The sequence below is a fragment of the Bos indicus x Bos taurus genome, chromosome 7 (assembly GCF_003369695.1).
Source record: "Bos indicus x Bos taurus breed Angus x Brahman F1 hybrid chromosome 7, Bos_hybrid_MaternalHap_v2.0, whole genome shotgun sequence".
NCBI classification, from domain to species: Eukaryota; Metazoa; Chordata; class Mammalia; order Artiodactyla; family Bovidae; genus Bos; species Bos indicus x Bos taurus.
In genome coordinates, this window is record NC_040082.1 from 68,361,017 (window position 1) to 68,377,946 (window position 16,930).

The following is a 16,930-nucleotide window of genomic DNA, read 5'->3' on the forward strand; positions in this document are numbered from 1 at the left end:
TTCCTCTTTCATCCTCATGAAGAGGCTCTTTAGTTCCTCTCACATTCTTCCATTAGAAGGGTACAATCTGCATATCTGAGGTTGTTGATATTTCTGTCTCAAACTTGATTTCAGCTTGTGATTCATCTAGCCCAGCATTTTGCATAATGTACTCTGAATCTAAGCTAAATAATCAGGGTGACAATATACTGCTTTGATGTACTCTTTTCCCAATTTTGAACCAGTCCATTGTTCCATGTTGCTAACATGTTCCATGTTCAGTTCTAACTGTTGCTTCTTGACCTGCATACAGGTTTCTCATGAGACAGGTAAGGTGATCTAGTATTCTCATCTCTTTAAGAATTTTCCACAGTTTGTTGTGATCCTCACAGTCAAAGGCTTTAGCAGAGTCAATGAAGCAGAAGTAGATGATTTTCTGGGATTCCCTTACTTTTTCTATTATCCAGTGACTTAGCAATTTGATCTCTGGGTCTTCCGCCTTTTCTAAATCCAGTTTGCACATCAGAAATTTATCGAACTGCTGAAACCTATTTTGAAGGATTTGAGCATAACCTTACTAGCACATGAAGTTAGCATAATTGTACAGCAGTTTGAACAATCTTTGGCAATGCTTTTCTTTGGGATCAGAAGGAAAACTTAACTTTTCCAGTCCTGTGGCCACTGCTGAATTTTCCAAATTTGCTGTTATATTGAGTGTAGCACTTTAACAGCATCATCTTTTATGACTTTCAGTAGCTCAGCTGGAATTTCATCACCTCTACTAGCTTTGCTAATGGTTCAGTTCAGTTCAGATGCTCAGTCGTGTCCGACTCTTTGTGACTCCATGAATCGCAGCACGCCAGGCTTCCCTGTCCGTCACCAATTCCCAGAGTTCACTCAGACTCACGTCCATCGACTTAGTGATGCCATCCAGCCATCTCATCCTCTGTCATCCCCTTTTCCTCCTGCCCCCAATCCCTCCCAGCATCAGAGTCTTTTCCAATGAGTCAGCTCTTTGCATGAGGTGGCCAAAGTACTGGAGTTTCAGCTTTAGCATCATTCCTTCCAAAGAACACCCAGGGCTGATCTCCTTCAGAATGGACTGGTTGGATCTCCTTGCAGTCCAGGGGACTCTCAAGAGTCTTCTCCAACACCACAGTTCAAAGGCATCAATTCTTCAGTGCTCAGCTTTCTTCATAGTCCAACTCTCACATCCATACATGACCACTGAAAAAACCATAGCCTTGACTAGACGGACCTTTGTTGGCAAAGTAATGTCTCTGCTTTTCAGTATGGTAATGCTTTCTAAAATCCACTTGCTTACACACGCCAGGATGTCTTACTCTAGAAGAGTGACCACACCATCATGGTTATCCAGGTCATTAAAGGCTTTTTTTGGATGGTTCTTCTGTGTATTCTTGCCATCTCTTCTTAATCTCTTGCACTTCCGTATATCTTTACCATTTCTGTCTTGTATGTGTCCATTCTTGCATGAAATGTTTCCTTAATACATCCAGTTGTCTTGAAGAGATCTGTAGTCATTCCCATTCTATTGTCTTCCTCTATTTATTTGCACTGTTCATTTAAGAAGACCTTTTAATCTGTTATTCTCAGGATCTCTGCATTCAGTTGAGTATATATTTCCCTTTCTCCCTTGCCTTTCACTTTTCTTCTTTCCTCAGATATTTGTAAAACCTCTTCAGACAACCACTTTGCCTTTTTTATTTCTTTGTGATAGTTTTGGTCACTGCCTCCAATACAATGTTACAAACCTCCATGAGGAGTTCTTCTGTCTACCAAATCTAATCCCTTGATTAAATACAGTGCAGTCATCACCTGCACTGTATAATCATAAGGGATTTGATTTAGATCATACCTGAATTGCCTCTTAAGTTTCCCTGCTGTATTCAAATTAAGCCTAAAGTTTGCAATAAGAAGCTCATGATCTGGGCCACAGTCAGCTCCAGGTCTTATTTTTACTGACTGTATTGAGCTTTTCCATCTTTGGCTGCAAAGAATATTATCAATCTGATTTCAGTATTGGCCATTTGGAAATATCCATGGGTAGAGTCATCTCTCATGTTGTGGGAAAATGGGGTTTGTGATGATCAGTGTGTTCTCTTGGCAAACTGTTAGTCTCTGCCCTGCTTCATTTTGTACTCCAAGGACAAACTTTCCTGTTACTCCAAGTATAACTTGACTTCCTACTTTTGCATTCCGATCCCTTATGATAAAAAGGACACCTTTTTTTGGTGTTGCAGAAGATCTTGTAAGTCTTCATAGATCCGTTCAACTTCAGCTTCTTCAACATTAGTGGTTGGGGCATAGACTTGAATTACTGTGATGTTGAATGGCTTGTCTTAGAAATGAAACAAGATCATTCTGTCATTTTTGATATTGCACCCAAGTATTGCATTTTGGAGGCTTCCCTGGTGGCTCAGATGGTAAAGAATCCACTTGCCAGGTGGGAGACCTGAGTTCGATCCCTGGGTTGGTAAGATCCCCCGGAAGGAGGGCATGGCAACTCACTCCAGTATTCTTGTCTGGATAATCTCCATGGATAGAGGAGCCTGGCATGCTACAGTCCATGGGGTCGCAAAAAGTTGGACACAACTGAGCAACTAAGCACTGCATGACATTGTATTTTGGAATTTTTTGTTGACTATGAGGGCTACTCCACTTGTTCTAAGGGATTCTTGCCTGCAGTAGTAGATATAAAGGTCATCTGAGTTAAATTCATGTATTCCTGTCCATTTTGGTTCACTGATTCATACAATGTCGATGTTCATTCTTGCCATCTCCTACTTGACCTGTCTGATTTACCTTGATTCATGACCTTAACATTTCAAGTTCCTATGCAATATTGTTCTTTACAGCATCAGAATTTACTTTCACCACTGGACACATCCACCATTTAGTGTTGTTTCCACTTTGGTCCAGCAACTTCATTCTTCCTGGAGCTTTTAGTAATTGCCCTCTGCTCTTCCCCAGTAACCTATTGGACACCTTCAGACCTGGAGTGGGGGTGGGGGTGGGGCTCACCTTTCAGTATCATATCTTTTTGCCTTTTCATGCTGTTCATGATGTTCTTGTGGCAAGAATACCAGCATTGTTTGCCATTTTGTCCTCTAGCGGACCACGTTTTGACAGAACTCTTCACTATGAGTTGGGTGACTCTGTTCAGCATGGCTCATGGCTTCATTGAGTTACACAAACCTGTTCACCACAACAAGGCTATGTAGGTCATAGATGATCTTAAAAATGTTAAAATATATTCCCTCCATAGAAAATTTTATGATAATTTTTATTATGAATTTTCTGAAAATTCTTTTTGCAACTATTGAGATGATCATATAATTTTTATCCTTTTGCTGATGTGCTATATCACATTGATTGATTTGCAAATAATGAACCATATCAATGACCCTGGAATAATCATATTTGATTGCAGCATGTGATACTTTTTATATATATTCATCAAGAATATTGGCCTGTAATTTTCTTTTTTGGTACTTTGTCTGGTTTTGGTATCAGTGTAATGATGGTCTTATAGAGTGAATTTGGAAGTGTTTCTTCCTCATTAACTTTTTGGAATAGTTTGAGAAGGGCAGATACAGTTCTTCTTTATATGTTTGGTAAAATTCCCCAGTGAAATTGTCTAAGCCTGGTATTTTGTTTGCTGGTATTTTCAAAAGTTACAATTCAGTTTCACTACTAGCAATCAGTTGGTTCAAATTTCTTTTTCTCCTTGATTCATTCTTGGCAGCTTGTTGTTTCTAGAAATTTGTCTATTTCTTCAAAATGCTCATAGTACTCTCATTAGTTTTTCTTCTTAGTATCAGTTGTTATTTCCCCTTTCATTTCTAATTTTATGTGTATCCTCTCTCTTTTCTTTGTTTTAAGCCTGTTTAAAAGTCTATCAGTTTTATTTTTTCAAAAAAACCCTCTTAGTTTCATTTTAAGTTTTTTTTTTTTTTTAGAGGGAGGCTGTTTCATTTACTTCCTCTTTAACCTTTGTTATTTTCTTCCTCTGGCTGACTTTGTGCACTGTTTTCCTTTTTTCTAATTTTTTTAGGTGGTAGTATGGGTTGTTTGTGATTTTTCTTGTGTCTTGAGGAAGTCCTACAGAGTTATAAAATTTCCTCTTTGAACTGCTTTTGCCGCATCCCCTAGGTTTTGGAAAGTTGTATTTCCATTTTCATTTGCCTTGAGATATTTTCTGATTTCCCCTTCATTTTTTGCATTAATTCATTCATTATTTAGTAGCATGTTATTTAGTCTCCATGTGTTTCCTTCCTGCTTTTCTTCCTGTAGTTAATTTCTAGTTTTATACTGTTATGGTTGAAAACATGCTTAAAATAATTTTTATCCTCTTAAATTTGTTGAGACTTGTTTAGTATCTTAGAATGTGACTTATCTTAAAGAATGTTCCATGTGCACTTGAAAAAACGTGTACTCTGATGTATTTGGATGCAATGCCCTGTATTTATCTAATAGGTTCAGTCGCTTTATCATGTCATTTAAAACCACTGTTGCCTTATTAATTTTCTGCTGGATTATCTGTCCATTGAGGTAAGTGTGGATTTTAAGGCCCCTACTTTTATTGTATTATTGTCAATTTTCTCTTTTATGATTGTCAAGATTTGCTTTATATATTTAGGTGCTCATCTATTGGGTTAATACATATTAATGAGTGTGATACTGTCTTCTTACCTTGATGTCTTTATCACTATATACTGTCTTTCTTTGTCTTTTGTTATAGAATTTGTTTAAAGAGTATTTTGTCTGATATGAGTGTTGCTATTCCCACTTTCTTTTCATTTCTGTTTGCATGAAATTCCTTATACAACACCCTCACTTTGTCTGCATGTGTCTTTAGTTCTGAAGTGAGTTTCTTATAGGTAGTATATATAAATGGGTCTTATTTTTTTAATGCAATCTTCCACCCTACATCTTTTGATCAAAGCATTTAGTCCATTGACAGTTAAAGTAATTATTGATAGATAAGTATAACCTTATTGCCATATTTTACTTTTTTCCCATTGTTTTTGTAGTTCTTCCCTTGCAGTTTGATGATTTTCTTTAGTAGTATCCTTGTGTTCATTTCTTTGATTTTATGTACCCACTGTAGATTTTTGTTTTGTGGTTGCCATGGGATTCACATATTAATATGCTGAGCTATAACTATGTTTAGTTGTTTTAAACTTGCAGTCATTTACATCAAACACATTCTAAATAATCTGCGTTTTTATTTTCCTCTCCAACATTTTATGTTTTTGATGTCATGTTTTACATCTTGATGTTTATACCGTAAATGTTTATGGTAATTATAGTTGCTTTTACATACTTTAAACTAGTATTCTTTTGTACTAGCTTATTTAAGTGGTTGATACACAATCTGTACTACATATTTGCCCTTGTGGGATTTCCCTTTCCTATAGATTCTTCTTTTCCACTTAGAGAAACCCCTTTAACATTTCTTTTGACATAGGTTTAGAATTGATGAACTCTGGTTTTTACTTGTCTGAGAATTTCTTTATCTCTTCTTTGATTCTAAGTAATGATCTTACTGAGAAGAGTATCTCAGGTTGCAATTTTTCTCACTTTCAGCACTTTGAATATATCATGCCATTCCCTTCTTGCATGCAGTGTTTTGGCAGAAAAATGCTGATAACCTTTTTGGAATTCCCTTGATTTTGCTGCTCCCCCTCCCCCCTTAAATTTGTTTCCTTTAGAATTCTCTCTTTGCCTTTAATTTTTGCATTTTATGTTATGTTGATGTCGGTCTTTTGTGTTTAGTTTATTTGGGACTCCAAGGCACTGGTGACGCACTCCAGTACTCTTGCCTGGAAAATCCCATGGGTGGAAGAGCCTGGTAAGCTGCAGTCCACGGGGTCGCTAAGAGTTGGACACGTCTGAGTAACTTCACTTTTACTTTTCACTTTCATGTGTTGGAGAAGGAAATGGCAACCCACTCCAGTGTTCTTGCCTGGAGAATCCCAGGGATGGGGGAGCCTGGTGGGCTGCCGTCTATGGGGTCGCACAGAGTTGGACACGACTGAAGCGACTTAGCAGCAGCAGCAGCACTGCTCCTATGCCTTGATAATTTGTTTTATACTAAGTGTCAGACTTTATCTTTTTGGCTCCAAAATCACTGCAGATGGTGGCTGCAGCCATGAAATTAAAAGACGCTTACTCCTTGGAAGAAAATTATGACCAACCTAGATAGCATATTGAAAAGCAGAGACATTACTTTGCCAAAAAATGTCCATTTAGTCAAGGTTATGGTTTTTCCTGTGGTCATGTATGGATGTGAGAGTTGGACTGTGAAGAAAGCTGAGTTGGACTGTGAAGAAAGCAAGAATTAATGCTTTTGAACTGTGGTGTTGGAGAAGACTCTTGAGAGTCCCTTGGACTGCAAGGAGATCCAACCAGTCCATTCTAAAGGAGATCAGCCCTGGGATTTCTTTGGAAGGAATGATGCTAAAGCTGAAATTCCAGTACTTTGGCCATCTCATGTGAAGAGTTGACTCGTTGGAAAAGACTCTGATGCTGGGAGGGATTGGGGGCAGGAGGAGAAGGGGATGACAGAGGATGAGATGGCTGGATGGCATCACTGACTCGATGGACATGAGTTTGAGTGAAATCTGGGAGTTGGTGATGGACAGGGAGGCCTGGTGTGCTGCAATTCATGGGGTCGCAAAGAGTCGGACACGACCTAGCGACTGAACTGAACTGAAGGTTTGTTAAGTTTTCAGCTACAATTTCCTCAAATATTGTTTCAATACCCCTTCTTTCTCTCTTCTGCAACACTTATATTGCAAGTGTTGATATGCTTAATGTTGCATTAGAGATTTCTTTTTAAATTAATTTTTATTGGTGTATAGTTGATTTATGATGTTGTGTTAGCATCTGCTCTACAGCAGAATGTATCAGTTATACATACAATTCCCTGTATTTTGGATTTCCTTCCTGTTTAGATCATCACAGAGAATTGAGTAGACAGTTGCCTGTGCTATACAGTTTTCCTGTGCTAGGGCTTCTCAGGTGTTGCAAAAGAATTCACCTGCTAATGCAAGAGATGCAAGAGATGTGTTTAATCCCTGGGTGAGGAAGATCCCCTAGAGTAGGAAATGGCACCCCACTCCAGTTTTCTTGCCTGGAAAATTCCATGGACAGAGGAGGCTGGTGGGCTACAGTTTTTTGGGTCACAAGGAGTCAGACACGACTGAGTGTACACACACAAACACACACACACACATATGGTAGGTTCTCATTAATCTATATTATACCTGCTGCTGCTAAGTTGCTTCAGTCGTGTCCGACTCGTAGTTACCCCATGGACTGCAGCCTACCAGGCTCCTCCGTCCATGAGATTTTCCAGGCAAGAGTACTGGAGTGGGGTGCCATTGCCTTCTCTGATATTATATCTAGTAGTGTATATATGTCAATCCCAATCTCTCAGTTCATTCCACCCCCAACAGAGATCTTTTATACTCTCCTCATATTTTAAGATTAGTTTTTCTCTTTCTTGTTCTTATTGAGTGATTTCCATTATTCTTCCAGATTGCTTATGCATTTTGCTTTTCACATAGTCTGCTATTCATTATTTCTAGTGTGCTTTTGATTTTAGTTATTGAATTATTTATTTCTGATTTTTAAAACATATGATATAGTGCCTTGCTAAAATTACCATTGTGTTCATGTCCTCTTCCCTTAATTCAGATAAAATTCTTATAACTAATGTTTTGGGCTCTTTATCTGGTAAATGGTTTGCTTCTGTCTCATTATATATTTGGGGGAACATTTTCTTTTGTTCTTTCAGCTGAAAGGAGTTCTTCGGCCTTTCCATTTTGCTTGAATTTTCTGCCTTTCTGAATTTAATTGAAATTTTGATTGAAAGAGTTATTACTACATTCTTGAAAGTGTGTTCTTATGTGGGAGGGTGCCTATGTATGCTGATAATGACCAGTGCCTTTGATTGCTAGGCTAAATTTGATATGAGCCCAAGTCACTTCTTTCCTCGTTGTGTGCTGGTAGCTATCACTTTTATAGTAGATGAGTTGGAGACTGAGGGGTTAGTGGAGGTAATGTGAGGCAGGGCTTCCCCCATGACCAGTGGCCATCAGTGCCCTATTAGGGGCACAGTTTGATCCCAAGTTGCTTGATCAGAAGCCTTGGCCTCAAGTTGGTTCCATTTCATTTGTGTGTGATGTTTCCTCTTCCAGAACTGGGACCCACATGTGGGGATTGTTGAAGGAAGAAGGGTGTATGTGGGTTCTTGGCTTTTTGCTGCCACAGATAGAGGTCAGAGCTATCTCTCATGTATAGCTGTCTCTGACCTATGCCTGTATGGGTGACAACAATTGTTTCCCTTAATTGCTCAGATGCAGCCTCAGGTCCAAGTCTCCTTTGTTCTACACACAATAAAATAAATAAAATTAGATGTGCATTTCACAGTATACTAAAAGTAAATTCATGCAGACTAGTTAGTTATATGTAAATATAAACAATGTGTTGGAAAATAGTACAGGGCACAAATTCAGTTACCATTACTAGGAAGGCCATTTAGAACAAGATGTGGAATTCCAAACCAGAAAGAGATTTAGTAATATATTTGACTCTATTAAAAACTATGTACAAGAAAACATTAAACATATATTAAAGTCTCACTTATAGAAAATCAATATATATAACAAAGGATTTATATTAGTAATGTGTAAGAGGTAAACAAGTTAGATAGCAAACTATCCAGTCAAAAATTAACAAAGCTATTAAAAATTCCTTTAGAGTTTAAGAAATTATATCAAACACTGAATATATAAAGGATGCTAAATCAAAATTATAAGAGCATAACCCAATATGTCATTTAGATTGAATCAGTAATATTAGAAGAAATTCTTCAGAGTGTAGCCAATATCAGTTAGTGATTACATTAATATGAGGTAGAAAGTGGTGGGTGGGAGTAAGAGTTTTCATCAAGAAATGAAAATGGCCCAAAGGCAGCAAAAAAGGGAAGCTTTTCCTCATCTTGATCCTGAGAGACAGTGGGAGGTGCAATCGTTTCCAAGATCCACTAGCTGACTGCTAATGAGACCTGGACTCCATTTGTTAGTTATTGGTCATTTCCAGTCTCAGCCTGGCAAAGAAGGTGCTGGGGGATTAAACACCGAGACCTTAGTCTGCCCTTACCCTCTAATCTCTTGCTGAGATCCCTCATTAACCAAATGATACAGAAGACAGAGGAATAAGTCATCCCCTAGGGCCACAGACTAGAAATGGAAGAGCAGGCACATGTAAGAGGGAGGATAGAGCTCAATGGGAATATGGAAAACTAGCTCTCTTTCTTCATAGATGATGAGAGATAAATTAGTCTAGAATTTTATATACAGATTAGCAATTTGTATCAAGTTTATCAATCATTTGAATAACAATTCCCCATCTGGGAATATTTCCTACAAAAATGATGATCTATGTGAATATACATATGTATATTTGTGGTTCAGTTGCTAAGTTGTATCCAACTCTTTGTGACCCCATGGCCTGCAGCATGCCAGGTTCCCCAGTCCTTCACTACGTCCTTTGCTCGGATTCATGTCCATCGAATCAGTGATGCTATCTAAACATCTCATTCTCTGTCTCCTCCTTCTCCTGTATATACGTATATTTGAGTTTTTTTAAATTAAAATTATATATTAGTAGAAGAGATGGGAATACCAGACCACCTGACCTGCCTCTTGAGAAACCTATATGCAGGTCAGGAAGCAGCAGTTAGAACTGGACATGAAACAACAGACTGGTTCCAAATAGGAAAAGGAGTCTGTCAAGGAGGTATATTGTCACCCTGCTTATTTAACTTATATGCAGAGTACATCATGAGAAATGCTGGGCTGGAAGAAGCACAAGTTGGAATCAAGATTGCCGGGAGAAATATCAATAACCTCAGATATGCAGATGACACCACCCTTATGGCAGAAAGTGAAGAGGAACTAAAAAGCCTCTTGATGAAAGTGAAAGAGCAGAGTGAAAAAGTTGACTTAAAGGTCAACATTCAGAAAACTAAGATCATGACATCCGGTCCCATCACTTCATGGGAAATAGATGGGGAAACAGTGGAAACTGTCAGACTTTATTTTCTGGGGCTCCAAAATCAGTGCAGATAGTGACTGCAGCCATGAAATTAAAAGACACTTACTCCTTGGGAGAAAAGTTATAACCAACCTAGACAGCATATTGAAAAGCAGAGACATTACTTTGCTAACGAAGGTCCATCTAGTCAAGGAAATGATTTTTCCAGTGGTCATGTATGGATGTGAGAGTTGGACTGTGAAGAAGGCTGAGTGCCGAAGAATTGATGCTTTTGAACTGTGGTGTTGGAGAAGACTCTTGAGAGTCCCTTGGACTGCAAGAAGATCCAATCAGTTAATCCTAAAGGAAATCAGTCTTGAATATTCATTGGAAGGACTGATGCTGAAGCTGAAATTCCAATACTTTGGCTACCTGATGCGAAGAGCTGACTCATTTGAAAAGACCCTGATGCTGGGAAAGATTGAAAGCGGGAGGAGAAGGGGACAACAGAGAATGAGATGGTTGGATGGCATCACCGACTCAATGGACGAGTTTGAGTAAACTCCAGGAGTTGGTGATGGATAAGGAAGCCAGGCATGCTGCAGTCCATGGGGTTGCAAAGAGTCGGACATGACTGAGACTCAACTAAACTGAACTGAATGACTGTATCCAACATTTGGGTCCTAGACATAACATTAGAAGTTTACACATTTTGAACTCAATGTAAAACAACTGCAAAGGCTGGTTTTAAAACAGTAACCTAAGAAGGAAAACAGGCAACCAAAGTTAAGTATTATTTCCAATGCACATAATTTTGTTCTTTAAACTCCTAGGAAACTTATTTTGCTACTCTCATTTTTTTTAAACATATGAAAATACTTTAAAAATTGGAATATTTGTGAAAAACAAAGCAAACTTCTCTATCTAATCTAGGTTGGTTCATTCTTCATTTAATAAAAATTCCAATCTTCATGCTTAGCATCCTTGGAAGGATGTAGGAAACTCAGGGCTCATTTTTATGTGGTAGAAGTGATTTCTTTGTTCAATTGCTAATGTATCATGAACACAGATGCATGAACACCACATGAAGTTTGACGATTTTAAATTACTATAGTTCACAGTTATTTACGTGGCACTTTAAGCAAGTGCACTCCAGTGTCAGAAACTGTGGCATTCATTCTTTTTATTCTAAATGTAATACATTTAGAGCAACAATTGTTTTGCCACATTCAGGAATTATGAGTATTTTATTCAAAGTATAATTTGGCTAACAATATCACAACTAACTGCACAGTTCTTGTAAATTCTTTCTAGTAGAAGCTATGGATAGCTGTAATTTTACCATTTTATTTTAAAAATGAATCATAATTCTGAACATGTTTTTATTTTATCTGAATTTTTTTTTTGATTCAGACAGAATAAAACTAATCATCTTTGGAAGAATATTACACATTACATTTTGTTTTGTTCTATTTGCCTTTGTTCTCCATATCTAGGGCAATTTAAATGGAACCTTAAATATATTGTTTGTTTCACCAAATTGATGAGTGCTGTTTACACTACTCATTTTTTTCTAAAAGTTAAAGAGTGCACATATTTTATTCATTTTATTTGACTGAAACAAAAATATCGTAAGCTGTTTTCTCCAACTTATGTCCCCCAATATTGGAAGATCCTTGTTTTATATCATGAAGTAACTGATTGTGTTAAGAGGAAAATGGAATCTGTACTTTCCAAACCATCTAATTCACATTGATACTGCCTGTTGGAAGATTTTAGACATGCAAAAAAATTGTGGTTCTATGGAACAGATTGAACAAGTCCCTTTTTACCCAAAATACTCAGCCCAACCTTCCTAGAGTTAGGGCATGGCCCATTCCACCTAGATTTACACTATTCAGCTCATCATATTCACTCACTTGGTTTCCATACCTCCAGTCTTACAGTTCTTCAATCAATTACCACCATTTTAATATTTCTAAAATGCAAGTCCAGTCATTCCATTACGGCTTTTAAAAACCTGGGTCACAAAAGAGCAAGAAATAAGGCTACAACCTGAATCAGAAATGGAGATGTCATTGAAACATTTACCTCTTCTGCCTGGCCAAGCACATGATCTTTAATCATGCTGTTTGGCTTACATGGCTTCAGGTCCTTGAGCAAGTCTTCCACACCATTCCAGCCTTCTTTATTCATCTAGTCACCATTCAACACAGAGTTCTCAGGTTTTCTCTCAGCCCCTCTTCTTTTGGATGAACTTGCATGTTACAGGTGAAACTGATATGTCCTAATAAGGTAATAACCTGTACACTTTTCCCATGAGCATCAAATCATTTGTGTATTTGTGCATTTACGTATTTTAAAAAGCAACTATTATGCAAAGAATCCGCCTGCAATGCAGGAGACCCTGGTTCAATTCCTGCATTAGGAAGACATGCTGGAGAAAGGATAGGTTACCAACTCCAGTATTCTTGGGCTTTCCTTTACCCACTCCAGTATTCTTGGGCTTCCCTTGTGACTCAGTTGGTAAAACATCTGCCTGCAATGAGGGAGACCTGGGTTCGATCCCCAGAGTGGGAAGATCTCTCCTGGAGAAGGGAAAGGCTATCCACTCTAGCATTCTGGCCTGGAGAATTCCATGAACTGTGTAGTCCATGGGGTCACAAAGAGTGGGATACAACTTTCACTTTTCATGCAAAATGTACCTACACTTCAAATTTGTAGGGATAGTAGCCATAAGTAATTTGAACTCTAAATTTCACTTAGCTAATACTTTAAAATTTTAAAGAAATGCCTGCTGAGTAAATAAAGGGTTGAATGTTTGCTGTTCTTCCTCTGCTTGCTTGTATATAAATTGCATACTTCAAATCTCAGCTAAGATACCACTTCACAAAGAAAACGTTCCCTGCTTGAGGGAACATTGGGGTTAATATTATTCGTCCCATTTGAGGTTACTTTTTGGGGTCTTCAATTTCTGATCGACCACAAGTACTAAGGATTTCAGACAGCTGACACCCACTAGACACCTTCAGGATTGAACCATGAAGAACAAAGTAGACCTCAATATAGGCAACTAGAAGACAGAATTGTCCCAGCAATGATCAGCACATTAAAATGAATGTAATTTCTAAGATAGGTCACTTATACCTCCACCAATCAAAAAGTAGGAACAAGAAAAGGGAGAAATCTGATACATAATCCTTTACTTTTAGATAATTTCAAATATACAAACAAGTACCTTGAAAAATAATAGTATAATTAACATATATAATATTGATCAGATTCACATATCAACAATATATCCCTTTTGATTCATCTCATCTCTAGCTTAGGCAATTGTATACTTTTTCATCTAAATATTTTAATTGTGGATTTCTGAAGAGTATGAATATTCTTCCACAGAAACACGGTGGAGTTAAAACTTCATAAAAATGTAGTATGGATTCAACTAGTCAGTCAGTTCAGTTGCTGAGTCGTGTCGGACTCTTTGTGACCCCATGGACTGCAGCACGCCAGGCCTCCCTGTCCATCACCAGCTTCCAGAGTTTACTCAAACTCATGTCCATTGAGTCAGTGATGCCATCCAACCATCTCATCCTCTGCTGTCCCCTTCTCCTCCTGCCTTCAATCTTTCCCAGCATCAGGGTCTTTTCAAATGACTCAGTTCTTCACATCAGGTGGCCAAAGTACTGGAGTTTCAGCTTCAGCATCAGCCCTTCCAATGAATATTCAGGACTGACTTCCTTTAGGATGAACTGGTTGGATCTCCTTGCTGTCCAAGGGAATCTCAAGAGTCTTCTCCAACACCATAGTTCAAAAGCATCAATTCTTCGGCACTCAGCTTTCTTTATAGTCCAACTCTCGCATCCATACATGACTACTGGAAAAACCACAGGCTTGACTAGATGGAACTTGGCTGGCAAAGCAATGTCTCTGTTTTTAATATGCTGTCTAGGTTGGTCATAACTTTTGTATCAAGGAGCAAGCATCTTTTAATTTCATGGCTTCAGTCACCATCTGTAGTGATTTGGGAGCTCCCAAGAAAATAAAATCTCTCACTGTTTCTACTGTTTCCCCACCTATTTGCCATGAAGTGATGGGACCAGATGCTATGATCTTAGTTTTCTGAATGTTGAGCTTTAAGTCAACTTTTTCATTCTCCTCTTTCACTTTCATCAAGAGGGTCTTTAGTTCTTCTTCGCTTTCTGCCATAAGGGTGCTGTCATCTGCATATCTGAAGTTATTGATATTTCTCCCGGCGATCTTAATTCCAGCTTGTGCTTCATCCAGCCCAGTGTTTCTCATGATATACTCTGCATATAAGTTAAATAAGCATGGTGACAATATACAACCTGATGTACTCCTTATCCTATTTGAAACCAGTCTGTTGTTCCATGTCCAGTTCTAACTGTTGCTTCCTGACCTGCATACAGATTTCTCAAGAGGCAGGTCAGGTGGCCTGGTATTCTCAACTCTTAAAGAATTTTCTACAGTTTGTTGTGGTCCACACAGTCAAAGGTTTGGCATAGTCAATAAAGCAGAAATAGATGTTTTTCTGGAACTCTCTTGCTTTTTCCATGATCCAGCGGATGTTGGCAATTTGATCTCTGGTTCCTCTGTCTTTTCTAAATCCAGATTGAACATCAGGAAGTTCATGGTTCACATACTGCTGAAGCCTGGCTTGGAGAAATTTGAACATTACTAGCGTGTGAGATGAGTGCAATTGTGCAGTAGTTTGAGCATTCTTTGGCATTGCCTTTCTTTGGGATTGGAGTGAAAACTGACCTTTTCCAGTCCTGTGGCCTCTGCTGAGTTTTTCCAATTTGTTGGCATATTGAGTGCAGCACTTTCACAGCATCATCTTTTAGGATTTGAAATAGCTCAACTGGAATTCCATCACCTCTACTAGCTTTGTAAAAATAATTTGTACAGAGAAATATAAAAATGAATGGCTTTCAATTACAGGGAAACAATTTTCTAAAATAAATGAATATTACATAACACATTTGGTATGAGAATCTGGGGAGGGAGGTGGGAGGGGGGTTCAGGATGAGGAACACGTGTACACCCATGGTGGATGCATGTTCATGTATGGCAAAACCAATACAATATTGTAAAGTAAAAAAAAAAATTAAAAAAATAATAATATTTGTATAAGGTCAGAAAGTTCTGATACAGAATGAAGAAAAATAAACCACTAATATAAAAATGTCTTATTTCATGGTTCTCTGAAATATTCTAAATTCAACATTTTCTTTAGTGCCCTTATGACATCCTTATTCCTAAGACTATAGATTAAAGGGTTTAGAACAGGAGTGAGTATGGTGTAAAAGGCAGATACAGCCATGTCCTTCTCAGGGGAGTGGTAAGAGATGGGGAGCATGTAGGTATAGATGGCAGCTCCATAGAAGAGGATGACCACAGTCATGTGGGAAGAACAAGTGGTTAAGGCCTTCTTCCTGCCCTCTGCTGAATTCATCCTGTGGATGGTGAGGAGGATGAATGAATAAGAACTTGAAATGACTGTCATGGGGATGAGGAGCATGAGGACACAGCACAGGTACATGAGTGTCTCATAGAGGGAAGTGTCTGAGCAGGAAAGCTTCATTACAGCAGGGACCTCACAGAAGAAATGATGGATCTCCCGGGATCTGCAGAAGGGGAAGGTCATGGTGATGAGTGTGAGCATAAAGCCATCCACTGATCCCAGAAACCAGCAGCCAGACACCAGGAGGAGCCACATCTTATGGCTCATGAGGGTAGAATAGTGGAGTGGATGACAGATGGCCACATAGCGATCATAGGCCATGGCAGCCAGAAGGAAATATTCTGAACCTCCAAGTGTCACATAGAAAAACATCTGCATTCCACATTCAGGGGCTGAGATCTTATTTACACCCATGACCTGGTCCATGAGCATTTTGGGCACAGTGACAGAAATGTATATCATGTCCATGAGAGACAACTGGCTGATGAAATAGTACATGGGGGTGTGGAGGTGGGCATCAGAATATATCAGAAGGATCAGGATGCTATTTCCAGACAAGGCCATCAAGAAAATCATAAAAATGACCACACAGAGGAAAGCTGGATGCTTGGATTGACTGAAGAGTCCCATAAGGATGAAATCCAACTGTCCAGTGTGGTTGGTGGCCCAGGTAGATTTGTCCATGAAGTTTCTCCTAGATCACCAAGGAAAGATTTGTGATTAATAAATCACTCATGGTATATGAGCACCTGAGATGAATGTTTGGTGGGCTTGCGTGTGTGTGTGTGTGTGTGTGTGTGTGTGTGTGTGTGTGCCTGTTTGTAGTTGCGAAGCAATGCTATTGTGCTAAAAGGAGTTAGTGGTATGAGACTGGAGATTTGGGGGTTATAAGGTGCCTGTAAATAAAAAAAAATTAATGGAAAACTAAGAATTCACAACTGTTGATTAAAATTATTTATAGTAAAACATTAGATTTTTGTTATATAAGGCAGAATTGATTCAATCTGTCTCTTTTAAGGATCCAGTTGCATCTTAAAAACCTTTAGTAATATATGAAAAAATTAGAAAGTTACTTAAACATAATTTGGTGAACACATATACCAAAAATTCCACCTATCTTTGTATGTTGGTTCAAGCAATTTTGTGAGGCTCTGCATTTTTGTGGAGTGAGCCATGTATTCACAGGGGCAGATTTGGGTTCTCAACAATAACCAATCCCTTAGATATATTAAAGAGAGCGAGCGAGAAGCCCAGACTCTAAGGTTGGACTATGGGTCTTTATTATCCTATGTCCACCACTCCTCTGTCTACTCTACTTAAACAAAAAATAATGTTTGCTATAAAATGCATTTAGAATTAAATGAAGTAAAATATTGAAAAGGCTGAAAACATTAC

At 38.4% G+C, this 16,930-nt stretch overlaps 1 protein-coding gene across 1 annotated transcript; it reads right to left on the minus strand.

Moving 5' to 3' along the window:
* Positions 1–15,265: 15,265 nt before the first annotated feature.
* LOC113896273 (olfactory receptor 2T29-like) lies at positions 15,266–16,219 on the minus strand. The gene has a single exon (XM_027548509.1). The coding sequence runs from the start codon at positions 16,217–16,219 to the stop codon at positions 15,266–15,268; it is 954 nt and encodes a 317-aa protein (XP_027404310.1).
* Positions 16,220–16,930: the final 711 nt, after the last annotated feature.